General features: G+C 41.2%; 1 protein-coding gene across 2 annotated transcripts in view; it reads left to right on the top strand.

The window, feature by feature from the left end:
* Positions 1-2312: 2312 nt before the first annotated feature.
* nhsa (Nance-Horan syndrome a (congenital cataracts and dental anomalies)) overlaps positions 2313-15164 on the top strand; it is a 54414-nt gene continuing 41562 nt past the window's right edge. For both annotated transcript variants that reach the window (XM_068318520.1, XM_068318521.1), the window contains exon 1: positions 2313-2954. In XM_068318520.1, coding sequence (XP_068174621.1) covers positions 2675-2954 — 280 coding nt within the window. In that variant the 5' untranslated portion in view covers positions 2313-2674. The remainder of the gene's footprint in view (positions 2955-15164) is intronic.

Here is a 15164-nt window from a genome sequence, read left to right on the forward strand (position 1 = left end):
AAAATATAAACTGACACACTTGGCGGCCATTTAGACACTTCACACTTACTTCTGTCTCATTCATGTGCCATTCAAATCTACAAGAACCCTTCCAAGTACTCTTAAGTTGCTACTCTGATCACAAGCAATTAATTTTGGTTGTTTTGTTATTTTCAAATTATTTGCTGTATCAACATTCTGCTTGTTAGCCGCACTAGCACTTGTCTTTGGGAACGCAGGGCATTCACCACTTTTCAGATCAGTGTCCTCGTGACGTTGTTGAGCCCTCGACTTCACCTGAAGTGCCATCCTGAAGCTGACAAGCGTAGTTTCGAGTGAGTTATCAAATGGATTGCTATAGAATTTTGGCTCATACACTCCAGAATAAGTCTCACAAACTTAAGTCCTCTTCTGACTCAATATGTTGCCCCACCATAAGGTCCAAATTTTAATTTTTCAATTGGTCAGTTCATCAAACTAATCATTCCCATCAAACTTAATTGTACTTTGTATTGAATGCCGAGTAGCAAATGTTTTAAGCTGGAATGTTAATATCTAATGAAACAACAGACCCAGTATCAGTAAAGTTAGCATAGTCAAAGAGCATCTTCACATTGCTGCGAGAATGACTGTGGACTCTCAGCTCTAGATTTTGCATGGATGATGTATTTTCCCTCTCATTTCCTGGAAATAGCAGAACATAAATCCTTTTCAAGATGTGAAGGATTGTTCAAGACTTTATTGAGACAAGCAGAGCAACCAAAGACAAGTATAAGCTGAGTTCTTCTGGCTGATTGAAATCACATCATATTTTCAAGAGTAAAATGAAACGGATCCAAGGAAAACCGAAGTCGAATGGTGCCTTATCCTGTGCTGTGGCACTGTTGCTCCCACATCTGAGAAAATGAATGCGCTGAAGTCAATGAGCCGAGTCTGGGAGACAGACACCGGATGCCAGACAGCAACAAGACTCCAGCAACTACTCTGTGCCATAAGCAACACATGGAATGGCCTAACATGTCAGTACCTGCTGTGTCAACTTACAGTATCCCCTCCCTATACTGTAAGTCATCTCATACATCAGGAGGCTGTGTATATTAATTAAACCAAAATAAAGGGGCTCACTGATCTTCAAATACCACTTAGAAATGTTTGGTTTGCATTTCAAGACAGCAGCTGCACACAGTGAGCCAACTATATGTGTCAGCCACGTGTTGTCTCTGAGTAAATACCGGTTTGATGTAATTACCATCTCATGCAGGCAGCAACAGGATTATTACCTATGCAGTTAGTCCTATTATTGATTTGTGTAGCTGGAGAGAATGATATTTAGTTCTCAGACACAAATAGAAACAGTCTCCAGGGACAGAATCGGACCTCTACACACCTCAGTGTTAATCTACATCTCAGAAAGTCGGAATTTAAATGACAAATGTACAGTATGCTCTATGTTGAAATCACTGTGAAATAGTTTGTAATGTTTTTTTGGGGTTTTGAATAAATTCCAACACCCCCCGGTAGCTTATTGTCAAAGCCGACCCTTCTCACAGCAAAGATTAACAGCTTTTGTCCGTTAAAGTTGGACCTTTTGTTGCAGCACCATTACTCAAAGATGACGACATGTGCCGTTGCTCTCGCCTCTCCTTTGTCCCAGGATGGGTTTGCAAATGTTGCACTTCTGCTGTGGACATTAGTTGGGCGACAGGAAGGGCTGTGAGGCGATCACTTCTGCCGATTCTGGCTCTGTCAGCTGGTGGGATTTAGTTAAACACTCATTCAGCAAATGTGAATGAAGCTCAGTACAGGCTGTCAGGCCTGTGTGCAGAGATGAGAGCAAAGACCCCAGAACAAGAATTCCTACTGTTTCATCATAGTTTAAAAAATGAACAGAATATAGAATACTGCCTTGCTAATGCAAATGATTTTGGAATAAATCTTTCAAATCCAGACACCCAGCCAACTTGACTCTGACTGTCCCAAGATTATCTGTGAGGAAATGTCAAAGTAATCTGCCAGTTCCACCAATAAAGCATTGAGGATCCAGCCAAACCAGCGCAGTTTAAATAATAGAAGCTGTGTGACGCTGGTCCAGGATCTGTTACATAAGGACTCTGTGTCGTCTAAAAATAAGATTTTAAAAGAAAGAAGGAAACAAGCATTATTTTAACAAATCTTTCGGTTGTGGTTTGAGTAATTAATTATTTTTGTGAAATGGTGAAACATATCCATGAACAGAAGTTATTCTGTTTTTCCCCAAATTTGGAACCACATAGATTTTGTGTGTGCGATTTGTTTAAAATGACTTAAATAACTAGTTATGTCACATGTTTGTGGGTAATCGGTTTCCTTTAATTGAGTTATCAACAAATTACTTTACTTCAGTGAAGATATTGCAGTGGTCCAGGTGCTGTGTTGCGCGGCTGGTCGGTCCTGATCCAGTTCGGGACTGACAATCCGCTCCAGGTTTTCACCCCTGCCTGTTTTAAAAACCACCTCTACTTTGGGGCAGTGAAAAACACACTAGCAGCGCAGACAGCAGATGACCCGGCACCAGCCAGGAGCCACAAAGTCCTCTCTAACAGATGAAAGGATGGGGGGCATCAGGAGCAGCTGAACTCAGAAGCAAGAGGGGAGACCCGCTTTCTGCTCACTCTTGGCTCACTTTTGTTGGATTTATTCCACGGTCCGCACCAACATGCCGTTTGCCAAACGACTCGTGGAACCTCATTTAATGTGCAGGTATCAGATCCCAAACGAGGATGGTCTACTTTTCGAGGACCTAGTCTCCATCAGTAACGTGGCTCTATCTCGGACCCTGCGCCAGCTGTCGGACCTGGCCAGACACGCCTGCTCCATATTCCAGGAGCTGGAGCTGGAGCTGACGGCCACCAGCCAGCGGGTCAGGGGTCTGCAGGGTAAGATCAGCCGGCTCCAGCAGAGCTGCTCCGAGCTGGACCCCAAGCAGGAGGCAGTGCGTGAGTACCGTATGCTCTCCGTCTGGATGTGTGGAAGTGTTGGAACAGCCTGCTTCACGACCCGCGCGCGACTCCCGAGGAGCAGCACGAGGGCACGAGAGGAGGAGGGGGCGGGGGGCGGGGGCGGGGCGTCCCTCCGCTGTTAGCCGGTGATGAGGCTAACGGAGTGCTGACGTAGATAGAAATAAAGTTAGCAAAGTGTCGCATAAAGTGTAATTCAACACGGATATTAGTTTTGTTTTGTTTTTAAAACACCTGAAAGCGCGTTAAAGTTACCATCAAGTCATTCATGAGCGTCAGCAGCGACACTGTAAGTTTCTAAAGACTATTTTGTGTGTTGTTTCTACTCATATTTAGTTTTAACGTGTCTTTCGTTGTGTCTGTGACATATTCTTTAATTAAAAATGAATTAATTACTTTTAATTTAAACTAATTTATTCAAATTAATAATTTATTTAATTAATTAATTGAAAAAGATTTACATCCACACGCTGCTCCTCCCTCTCCCCCGAGCAGAGGAGCTTCTGACAGCTTGGAGTCCAACCGGAAGCCCTTGGGTTATTACGGAGCTAGAGACACAGTAATAGTCACCGGTCGGGCAGTGAAATTGCAGTTAACTTTTCTAATGACGCACTGTGGCCATTTACCCCTGTGTAACTTCATTTATAAAAGCACTCATCAGCCTGAAGATCTGACAGCTGATTCAGCAGCTAAACGTGATGCTCTCCCAGCTTCTTGTATTTATTGAACTTTGCTTGGCCACCACTAAGAATTCATGACCCCCATGAAACAGCATGTGGCTATCCAGGCTGCTGTAGTCTCTGTGCCCCCACCATGGGTGTGGTGGTATTAGTGTGTGCGTGCATTAACTCACCAGCAAACACTTATGAAATCCCTGCACCCCTTTCTACCCCGCACATTTGTCTTGTCTCTATTAGTTTTCAGCTCGGACACACTCCAGAGGATTTGGTTCATGTTTAGCAAGTCTCTGCATGTTCCCCGGACCTTCCTTCCTGTGGTCTGTGATTGAGTTAGCTTCCCTAAAGGCATCAGCTTTGCTTCCTACCATCAGATCCTCATGTCTCCTGAGATTTTTTTTCACCAGTTTTTATAGATCTTGGTCGAGAATGAATTTGGTGGTTTTCCTGGCCTGTTCTGTTTTGGGATGAACGCAGACGCTATGAGATGCAGTGATGGCTGTGCATGCTGGTCTTGCTGTCTGAAGAGGCTCCATTACTTCATAGCTGCAAGTGTACTCTTTGAACAAGGATCCAACAGTCTACATCCCAGAGTGGATTCATTGGGGGTGATATTAACCCCTTTGTTCCACATGTAGATGCACGGGAGGTCTTGCATGCAAGGCTGGCAGATAACCCTTTTCATCCGGTACAGGTCTAATTACTCTTAATTATGCTTTTCATATTAATAGATTCAGGGGTGGCTTTAAACAACAAAACCCTCCCTCATCCGAATGACAATTAGTCTAAATGGATCAGGTCAATGTATTGTGGGCTCAGAAGGTGGGGGTGGGCCTGTATGTTGTGATTGTGGCATGTCTTTAGAAAGAATGCTAAAGAACTCTGCTGCAGATATGTGGGATCATGTGGAAGAGTATTCAGATCCACTGGGGTGGCACCACCGCTGCTCTAAGCCTTGTGTGTAGTTTTCTCTTTCTATATCAACAAAATCAGCTGAGGATGCATCCATATGTAGACGACTGAGACTTCTGCTGTCCAGAATTGATTAAAATGGGTTTCTATTCTCTGGAATCCAAAATAAGTAAGACTAAAGAAACAACGAATGCGTACACGAATGCGTCTCTGAAGAGGAAAACTTTAAAGCTCACTGTTTGGTAATCCCTCTAAATCCATCCCAAAAAACCTCTTCTTGCACTTCCTCTGCCTGTTATCCACACCCTCACACCCACACATACTTCAACACGTATTTACACACCAAGAGTCTGGCATGTATCCCTCAGCCCTGTTTGGACAGCTCTCTTGTGACACCCCATCACTGTCTGTGTTTGACGACCATGAGAGTTCCTCAGCTAGACCAGGCTCTATAGTGCCGTCCAACATTAGAGCACTCTGCTGGGTTTTACATTACACTGGCTTACATTGGAGGCCGTGGGGAGTGGGGGGGCTTTAATAGTTGTGGCGGCGTGTGCCTCTCTGACTTTCTGATCCAAGAGCACATGGCTTGCAGAACAACACATTCCTCATACAGACTGAACCAGTCTGACAATACCAGAGCACAAATCTACTGAGTAAGCTCATTATTGATACAAGACCAGGATTTCATCAAACCCACGTTGCTTCAACATGTGTCAGTGTTTCAAACTGTGTGTATAAAGCATGAAGTTGAATGAGATGAAACATGTTTTCAATTATGACATCACAATTATATACATTACTTAAATTATATACATATTGTTATGGTATGTACAGTATGTGGGCAGATGATATACAGAATTTAAATTATGTAATACCTTTGTATGTAATACCTTTGTTGGTGCTTCTCACATCTGACATAAAATTCAAGTTTTATGTAGTTACGGTTTCTCACTTGTTGAAATGTGCTTGATGCTTTCTGCTGTGCATTTCTGCTTGTTTAAAGAATATTGAAGTAGACTGAGCTTCATATACTCATATTCAGTGGTTACAACCATTCTGTCTCTTGCTATTACACCAGTGCCAGTTCTCCATGACTGAATGTGACGTTTGTGCAGCTCTGTGATCCTCGTGGTCTGATCTAACATGTCATGTATGCTACTATAAACTCCACTAGAGCAACTTAAACCAGGAAAGCACATTAGCCTGCTGACAATCCAAATATTCTGCATTCCATTGACCCAGTCCGCCCATTACTAGGACTTTGACTCTTATTAAGTGAGGCTGCCACAAAGAGTCAATGCACACTCCATCTGAGGTCCATGTTAGGATACACTGCAGAGTCTCTGTATTATCTATTTATTCTGAAATAGGTGAGTAAAAAATAAATGAGTGCTTGCAGCATTAAGTTTTTCTCCCTAAAGAAAAACAAAACTTTTTTTAAAAACATTCAGTCAAAGGAAAGGAGTGGATCTTGGTCGGAGACCTCCAACTCATCTTTTGTCTTTCATTTTCAGAAACCTGAGCATATTTCTGCAGATCCAGACAACCTACCATTGATATAGTCCTCCTGCTAATTATAGAGCACATTTCAAAGGCTTGCTCATTTATTCCTCCACACTGACAAGGCAGAGAAAACAGTGAATCAGCTCTGTAATGTTTGATTCTTCTTGTGGCAATATTCAATTCTGTAATTCTGCATTTTTCATTCCAGTGGTGTTTTTCATGATTGGTTATTGTAATTTAATGTATTTGTATAAACATTTTACTTCGAAAGTATTCTGACTTTAAAATGGGAAGTGCTGTGCTTCTATTGAGTTGAACTCATGGTTTCACTGGGGTTCACTGTGTGTGTGTGTGTGTGTGTGTGTGTGTGTGTGTGTGTGTGTGTGTGTGTGTGTGTGTGTGTGTGTGTGTGTGTGTGTGTGTGTGTGTGTGTGTGTGTGTGTGTGTGTGTGTGTGTGTGTGTGTGTGTGTGTGTGTGTGTGTGTCAGTGTGCGCATGCATGTGTGCGTGTGTGTCTCAGCACCTCAGACCTTGGCGGACTACTCTGCCTCTGATAGAACTGGTTCCTTCTGATCCATTCTGTCAAGTCAAGCATTCCAAAAAATCCAGTGATCAGGAAACCACAGTTCTTGCCTGCACTTCTGTGACTTTCCACCCCACATGTGCTTCCTAAATTGGTCTTGATAGTCGGTGTTATTAGACGAGGTGGGGAGGGGAACTGGAGCCTGTGTTTGTTTATGAAAGGAGACATTTTGTTAAAATTAAGGTGAAGGGTTTTCATTGCTTTGCTTGAAGGGAATGTGTGAGTGATTACACTTTACATTCCTGTGGTGGGACCCTCCACGAGAGCAAGTGCTTCTGCTGGTGGGTGTCTATGCACTCATTTAAAATCCTTCTGCTGATGTATTGTTTATTTTCAGCATCACAGGTGACATTTGTGCTGCGTTTGCTTGTCTGGAATGTACACACTTATGAGATTCCTGGTTTTGTAACGCTGGGTTCCTTCAGAGGAGGTAAAGCTCTAGTTTGTTGTAGTGGCACTGGGTTGTTTCTTCTTGAGACCATGATAAGCTATCTTCCTCCCTAGAGGCGAATGTCTGCCTTTCATTCACACACTTACACTTACTGAATGCCATTCTCCAGCATTAACCACTCTTTATAGACTACTGAGTGTGGGACTGTGGTCGTAAGAAGACAATTCAAGTATGTCCTGCAGAGGAGGTGGGGGGGGGGGCAAAGTCATCATCTACTCCCCTGACCTCGAACGCCTGCTGACCTCCAAAACCCCTCTAACACACCCTTTTAAAACACCCGCTCCCCCCATCTTGCTTATCACCCAGCCTCTGGAGATTTGACTAACCAATTAGAGTAGATTTAATGTTTGACATGGTACTGAATAGCCACGGGTCAGCAGAGCAGGAAAAGCTGCTCAAAAGCCAAGCATGACCAAACTGTCAAAGTCAACTCAGCTAAACAAAGTCTTCCAATCCAGTTTGTTAGTCAGCACCTGCATGACAACTGCTGCATGTTTCCTCCTCCCAAAGAGGGCTCAGTCTTAAATCTTCATTTTAAACACTGAACACTTGAACTACAGCTAAACAACTTAATGATGTGGTTCTGGTTGTATTTGGAGCTATTGTGATCTGTGGTGTCTGTAAATGGTTGATGCTTCACAACTTTACCAAAAACAAATAGTTTCAAACCATTCTCATGATGTTTAGGAGTAAAAATCAGTATGAGCTCATCATGTACTTACTTTCAAACATCTGCAAAGCCATCTGTGTGAACCCACACATAGCTATTATTGTTCATGCTTGAGCAAAATATTTTTCCCAAATATCAAAAATAAATATGCATGACACTGCAAACTAAGCTAACTTTGCAGTAGCATGGAACCTATGCCTCTGCGTCACATTCTTCTCTGTGGAAACCTGGAAAAATATTGACAGCTCCGAGCACAGAGCTGTTTTCAGCTGGTTTTAGACTCACGGCTACTTGCCAGAAGCATTTCAGGCCACCTGCATGGGTTTTCTCCGTATTGATAAGATCTCCCACCCAGCTCCTTCCCATCCCTCCTCCCAGACCACTGCCATAACAAAGAAAGACTTAAATATTACGCAATGGAATTATTCTTACAGAAATGTTAAGACTCATCTCAGGATCTTTGCAAGAAGAGGAGATAAAAAAAGTCTTGTATATTCTTTACACCAAATAAAGAACTGCCTCACTATCTGGTGGGGGAAATTAGGGTGAACTAAACTGAGAAATGAATAATCTAAGACACAAAGAATGAATTACTGCTGCTTAAAAGGAATTTTATATGAGATACTTTTTCTTGCTGTCGGAAGTTAGATGTTGCGGTCAAATTTTCAAGTAATCCAAGTATTCAAATCTAAATTTAATGACACCTTCAAATGCTACGTTAATTTATTATTTAGACAAAATGAAGGTTTGACCTGCTGTGTGGTGGAATATTTGAGTGAAGAAGACTGTGTTTTAACAGGAAGGAAATGAATTTGCCATCTTTTCCATGCAGGTGTTTAGACTGGGATTGGACAGGAATGTGAACTCTTCTCAGCACCCTTCTGAGTATGAGCCAGTGGATAAGCTGGGTTGAGTCTTTATAGTTAAAAGAGAGTCTTCATCAATCATCCTACCTTCACACAAGTGATGCAAAGAAAGAAAGCACCTGCAGATTGGAGGGTGTGTGTGTGTAAATGTTAGTCTTTTTGGTTTAGACCAGTTGGATTTCTCTTCCCGTGAAAAATCCAGGCATTAGGTTACATTTTTCATAATCTAATTCAAGACAGAAGATGCTCCACAGTTGTTTAACGTTTTAATGACATCTTCAGTAGCACTGAAGAAGAGTATTGAAGACTTTAGTCTAATTCCTTGCATTCAGCCAACTGGCACAGAACTGTTCATAAATCCACAACTTGTCATCCTACAGTTCAATATTATTATGAACCAAGTACACACAACATCACATGCTGATGGGTGAAGGATTTAAAAGGTTTTTTAGAGCCAGGAAAGTTTCTTTTCCATCATTTCTCATTACATTTAATAGACATGAGTTTGATATTGCCTCATTTCATTTTTGTGACTTGTTTGGCACTTGATAAGAACAATGAACTCCGAAGAAGGTATCGTCTCTCATAGAATGTTTTGTGTTGTTGGCATATCGCAAAGACTGCCCTCTCACCACTGCCATTAGGGACCAGACTGTCCCTTCCTGTACTTATCTGTTCCATCCTGCGGGTATTCGTCTTCCTTATTTAAACTTTTAATGATTACCCTATGTTGCAGGCAGGTGGATTGTTTGTGAACAAGCATCACTGATCTGACTGCAACGTTAAATTTTCACTCAAAGAGACTTCATTTTGCTGCAGAATGTTTCAAAGCCACACAATGAATCAATCATATGTTTGCAGGTCAGGAATTATTCTCAATTCCCTCTTTCATTTTATTCCCAGTGAAGATTTCATTCACTGAGTTTTGCCCCAGATGTGCATCATTTTAATGCTCCAGATGGTATTAATTGTGGCACTGAAGATGACCTCAGGCCCTCGCACAAGCTTTCCTGGACAGGAAAGACTCTCCAAACCAGGCTCATTGTGCCTCAGAGCACACGTAAGTTCACCCACGCTGGCTTTTGTTCCTCTCCTCTTTATATTCTCTACCTCTGGGATATTTCAGACTTATATTTTATCTTTGCCAGTAATTTTTGTGCCTGCACGCTCCAGGCATTTTGTATACTCTTCTGCTCCTCTGACGACTTTCTCTGTAATTCTGGGTCTCTCACCTGAACACATCTCTGTTTCCCCGTTTCTAATTTAGTCAGCACTCCCAGCAGCCCCACTGGAGAGAGGCCATCCTGCTCTGGTTGCAAAAAAGTGCTTTGTCATGCAAATAGAAGACCTGCTCTTCATTGTATTGTGGTATTTAGTTGGCAGACATCTGAATTTAACAGTTACTTGCCACCACTCAACCAAGAATTGATGGGTGGTATTCTTGGTACATTACATAGGTTAATATTTGATTTGCTTTCTGAGTGTGAATGTATAACTGACTGCACAGTGAGTTCATATGTAAAACAGAGAATTCAGTTTTCTTTGAACTTGCCGAACTTCAGTCAAATCAGTAATCAAATGCCTCTTGTCTCAGAATGGAACTGGGTTCGCTTCATTTCTAAGTAAAATCCTTAATTTTTCTAGTGACTGTTGTTTTTACACTGCACACAGCTCATACTCTGATTAGATATTTACTCGTGAGAAAACAGGAAATTCTAGCTTGCCATCAATTCATCCCACATGTTAGCAAGAAATAGATTCTCACCCAGAAGACAGATCTAGTTACCGTTCAACAGGGTGTACCCTCACAGCTCAATGAGGAGTTGCGACTTGAAGGGAACTTCCACTGACATCTGAGAACTGAAAACATGTATTGAAAGAATGAGACATTTTATTGTTGCTTTTCTATAATGAAGGTGCAGCAATGGGTAAATCCTCTGACTCCGCCTCTTTAGACTCGAACATACCGTGGCATTATGTCTCCAAAACGTTTTGGAGCAGTCTTACCACGAAGCAGTGGTGTAATTATACCACAACAAACTACAGCCATGTTTACTGTACACTATACATGCCAAGAAATTCAAGTCAAGTCCTGTGGATGGATGTGTATTACTACAGTGTGTTTTTAAAGTCCTATACCAGTAAATTTGTTGTGAAGAAAGAAAAATAAGATAATATCTGGGACAGCTCCAGTTTTTTATTTTCCATAATAGCTGCTGTTGGGCTTCTCTGATGGTTTGCCCAGTCTTTTCTTGGCAGCCTTTTGCATCAGGCAGAAAGCCATCACAATGTGCTGTTAGACTTTACGCTTCATTTTCAAGTATACAATGTTGAATAAATCAAATGAGCATTTTCTTTGGGTTTCCATTCTTGCTAAATGAGCAGCAGTAATATGTAGAACATTATTGTCATGTTTTTTTTTAATGTTGTTTGGTTTGTATTATCTTAAAGACAAACATTCGTAATGAAGGGACAAAGATGGGACACTTTAGAGTGGAACCGAAACATAAGATTTCCTGTAAACCTTCTGAGTTTTCTTGTTGTTTTTGTTAGTCATGATTGCTGTGGGCGATAGTTTAAATCTAGAATCAGTGGTGAAGTCTAAACACAGCTGAAAGTACAAAAGTGAGGCTATTAAAGGCATTTACCAATGATACAAAACACAACTTTCTTTTTTGGTTTCTCTTTGTGTGAGGTAGAGACATTCACTTTTCTGTCCTAGCTTTACCAAGCAACTGTATTTTAGTATTAATTTGTCTTAATATATATTTTACTGACTAAGCTTTGGGTTTTACTTTTACTGTCAGACCCCGGAGAATCACTTTCCAGAAATAGCTCGTCATGACGAGTCATTTATGGGAAATGCAAGAACTGCTGGTCTCTGTTGCATCACTGAACTGATGGCTAATCAGCCTGTTGTGGATTGTTTATCTGAACAGTCTTCCGTCCCTCAGGCTGTATTTGAAATGATAGCTGGACATGGTGCATGAGGGAAAGTACCTGAAGGTGTTGCTGTATTGTTACCAGCTGATAAGTCCCATCTGTTGGCTTTCAGCCCCAGTACCCTCAGACTTTCATTAAGCAAAAAAAAAAAAAAAATGCTCAGAAAGCCATAACCACACATCAGCATTTGTATTGTGTTTCAGTGTGGGTGTAATGTTAGCATTTGCTGTCCAACTCTTATATCTCCAAACAATTCCATACAGTGTGAGGCTTGTGTTTTACAAGACCAATTTTATACACCTCATTATAGAAATAATGAGTGCCTACCAACTAAAAGCACTGCTGAGGTTTAATTGAAGACAGGGTGATTTGTAGGGAGTCAGTAAAATTTGAGCATGGTTTTTTGGATGCTGACGGCTTCTGGTTTATGTTTTCGCAGAATTGCATTACGTAGTCAAATTTGGCCTAAGTCATGATGTGTATCAACTTATTTTTAGGAAACTACAACTGCTGCATGATATTTTCTCTCAGTCTTGGGCTTCGTAGACCACAAACTCTGATGAAAGAACTAGTTGGCAATACAGAATACTTTTATATTGATGCAGTCTCAGTGACAAGGACACACACTTACCCCTGATTGCACCACTAAGAATTTAGAACAACAATTATGAACAACCATCATGCATTTTCTGCACTTTCAGCTTACTATAACAGCAGGTTATGGTAGTCTGTCTTCAGTGATGTAAAGAAGACAGAAATTTGGAAGGCTCTGTGTTTCAGCTGTACAAACCGTTGTTATGAAAAAAAAAACAGTGTTGATTATTTTCGTACCGTTGGAACAGTTTTCTGCATGTACCTAGTTGTTGCTCTTCTGTGATGTTGGGCTACGTTGATGAATGAAAAATTAAAGCGCCCTTTCTTTCGTGAATGCTTTCAGCAGAAAATATCTTATACTCAGTTGGCTGACAAAAAATAATGCCAACAGGCTTGGACAAAAAACAAGACTATTTACCTCTAATATTGTCTGACCACCCGTCATTGGTCTAATGTTTCAGAACTTATAGGAGGTAGATTGTTGATGTTGTTTATGGATATATTTTTACTTTTATGAAATTTGGAGTTGACAAATTATCATCTGCATTTGAGAAGATTGTGCTGCTACTTGCCCATTCCAGTGTGTCTTCATTCCAGTACTATTTAAGACTCAAACATCCGAGTTGGATTTAACGTCCAAGCATAAACATGACTGGCTTGAGAAAAGCCAAACCGCTCCCCAAAATCTCTACCAGCCTGTAAATGATTGCAAAGTTGAGTCAGACTGAAATGCAGACATAAAAGTGCCAGTGCAAATGCATTGGAAAGCAGGGTTTTAACAGCTCGCATGCTGAAGCAGACTGGCATTGGGATGAAGGCCTACTATGCAGATCTTTTGTGCTGGTGAGCTGCATGCCAATGGGCGGGCTGCCGGGAAGTTTTGTTGGACTCATTACCTCTCTATTGAGGGACACAAAGCTAGGCCACACTCACCCATCAGAGCTCATGGTACCCTAGCCTCCAATTCCACCTTAACGTGAGGTGAAGGTCACGGCTAACATGCTGGGTATGACACCCGTAAGTTTCATCAGTGTGGCAGATCAGAACGAAAGATCTTGGTCATAGGACCTGTTTGAATGAGGCTGTCAGTTGTAAGTCCATTCACTGAATGTCTGGACAGTTACCTTGGCAGCACTGTGTCAAAAGAAAGAAATGTAGTGGTTGGACTATTTGGCAGGACGTGTTGATGACCACTGATTTCAATTCTTCCTCTGAATGTGCTCTTAAAGTGGGCCTCTGTCTCTTCACTTGCTTTATTGCTCTTCTGTTTGTCCACTCATATACTAAATTCCACCAAGGCACCAGCTTGTGACAAAAAAGCCTCATTCATCACCCTCATATTATCTATTCAGTCCCACCATAAAGCTGTTGTTTCTTTGTTTTCTCCAGTAAATGATTGTTCCTGGTGCTTTGAACTGACTGGATCTTGAGGTGGGAAAGTTTTATTTTTGTTTCAAACTTATGTTTTAATAGCAGTGCCGTGTAGAGAGGTGGATCAAACTTCAGTCTTACAGATGAGAATAACAAATTCTAATCAAAAGCATATGCAGGTTGTAGTCAGAGAGCTGAGATGAATGTGTAGATATGGTGTGAAAAATAGCTGCCCTGTTATTCTGGATTTACAAACATAATAAACTGCATACCGCGGCTCATGGATTGTGATGCGTTATCAAAAGACTTACCAGTTTCTCTTTGTTTCTTCACTTTCACACCGTGTGTGTGTGTGTTCTTTTTCTTTTTTCATCCGATATCAGGTTAACCCAACATCTAAATGTGTGAACCTGTGAGACAGTGTTGGGACCATCTGTGACTCTGCAGATGGCCATGCTTGTTAAAGTGGGCCATGGTAGGACCCTGTCTACTAGGACAGGACAATGGAGATTACAAGTGTCTGATCTCTTGGTTTAAACACAATCTGAGAAAGGGACGACAACACATTGAGGAGCCACTGGACTCATCTGTGCATTGCACCACTGTTTAATATACATGAAGGAATATGAGGTGCTGGTTTTTCCAGAAAATATTTTATTTTTCCATCACTGAAGATGACTGAGATTACACAACACAAGTTATCTGTTGATTATATCTCTTGTAGCTCTGTAGCCTTTTCTTTTTGAAAAACAATTTATCACTCTAGTGCTGCCTCTTGTTCTGTCTTTATGGAGGAGTTCTGTTGATTGTGAAATCGTTAACTGATGTCCAGAAATCTTGCGTGTCTCAGTTCTTTAAGTCTTGACGTTGTCCAAACTGTGAAGCTTTATACTCATCCACAGGAAGTAACATCCCTACGCCTTGTTTGGTATTACCTGTTTCTTCATTGCTGTTCTGCCAGACAAAAATATCTCCATTCAGTCTGTTGGAGAATCAAATACAGATATAGAATGCAGTATATACTCCATCAACACTGAATGATGTGGGTTCTAAAACTGAGAAATAATCTCCTGAACAGGTGTGCATTATGACTGTTGATATTGCATGTGTGTAAAGATTTGTGTTTTAATCTCACCAAAGCACGTTCAAGGAGCACCAATCCTGATCTTCTTAAAGAAGTGTCATCCAGTTAATGTAAGGATAAACTAATAACAGAGTCAGACTTGCCCTTCCGTTAGCTGTTTATCAGGTAAAAAAAATCTGTAAATTCCATAATAGATGTAACCATGAAGAACACACTTGAAGTTAGATACACAGGTTTCCCAACATTAACCTGACTAGTTCTTTTTCCCATTGCTTTTGTTTTCATGACCTCTGCTTTGAGAATTTTAAAGAAATTTGAGATGTTAGGAATGATCGAAGTCAAAGGTATCCAAGAGTGATTTACCTTTCAGGCCCCCTCCCCCACCATGTGTAAATCACCTTTTAATTTATGACTTCATGCTAGGGAGTGAAACTGTCTCAGACTAGAATACTACTCTGTTGAGCTCATAACTCTTCCAAGACGGAACAGTCCTGGACATGTCTGACCCATGCCCCATCTTTTCACCAAATTT

This window comes from Antennarius striatus, chromosome 7, assembly GCF_040054535.1.
Source record: "Antennarius striatus isolate MH-2024 chromosome 7, ASM4005453v1, whole genome shotgun sequence".
NCBI lineage: Eukaryota > Metazoa > Chordata > Actinopteri > Lophiiformes > Antennariidae > Antennarius > Antennarius striatus.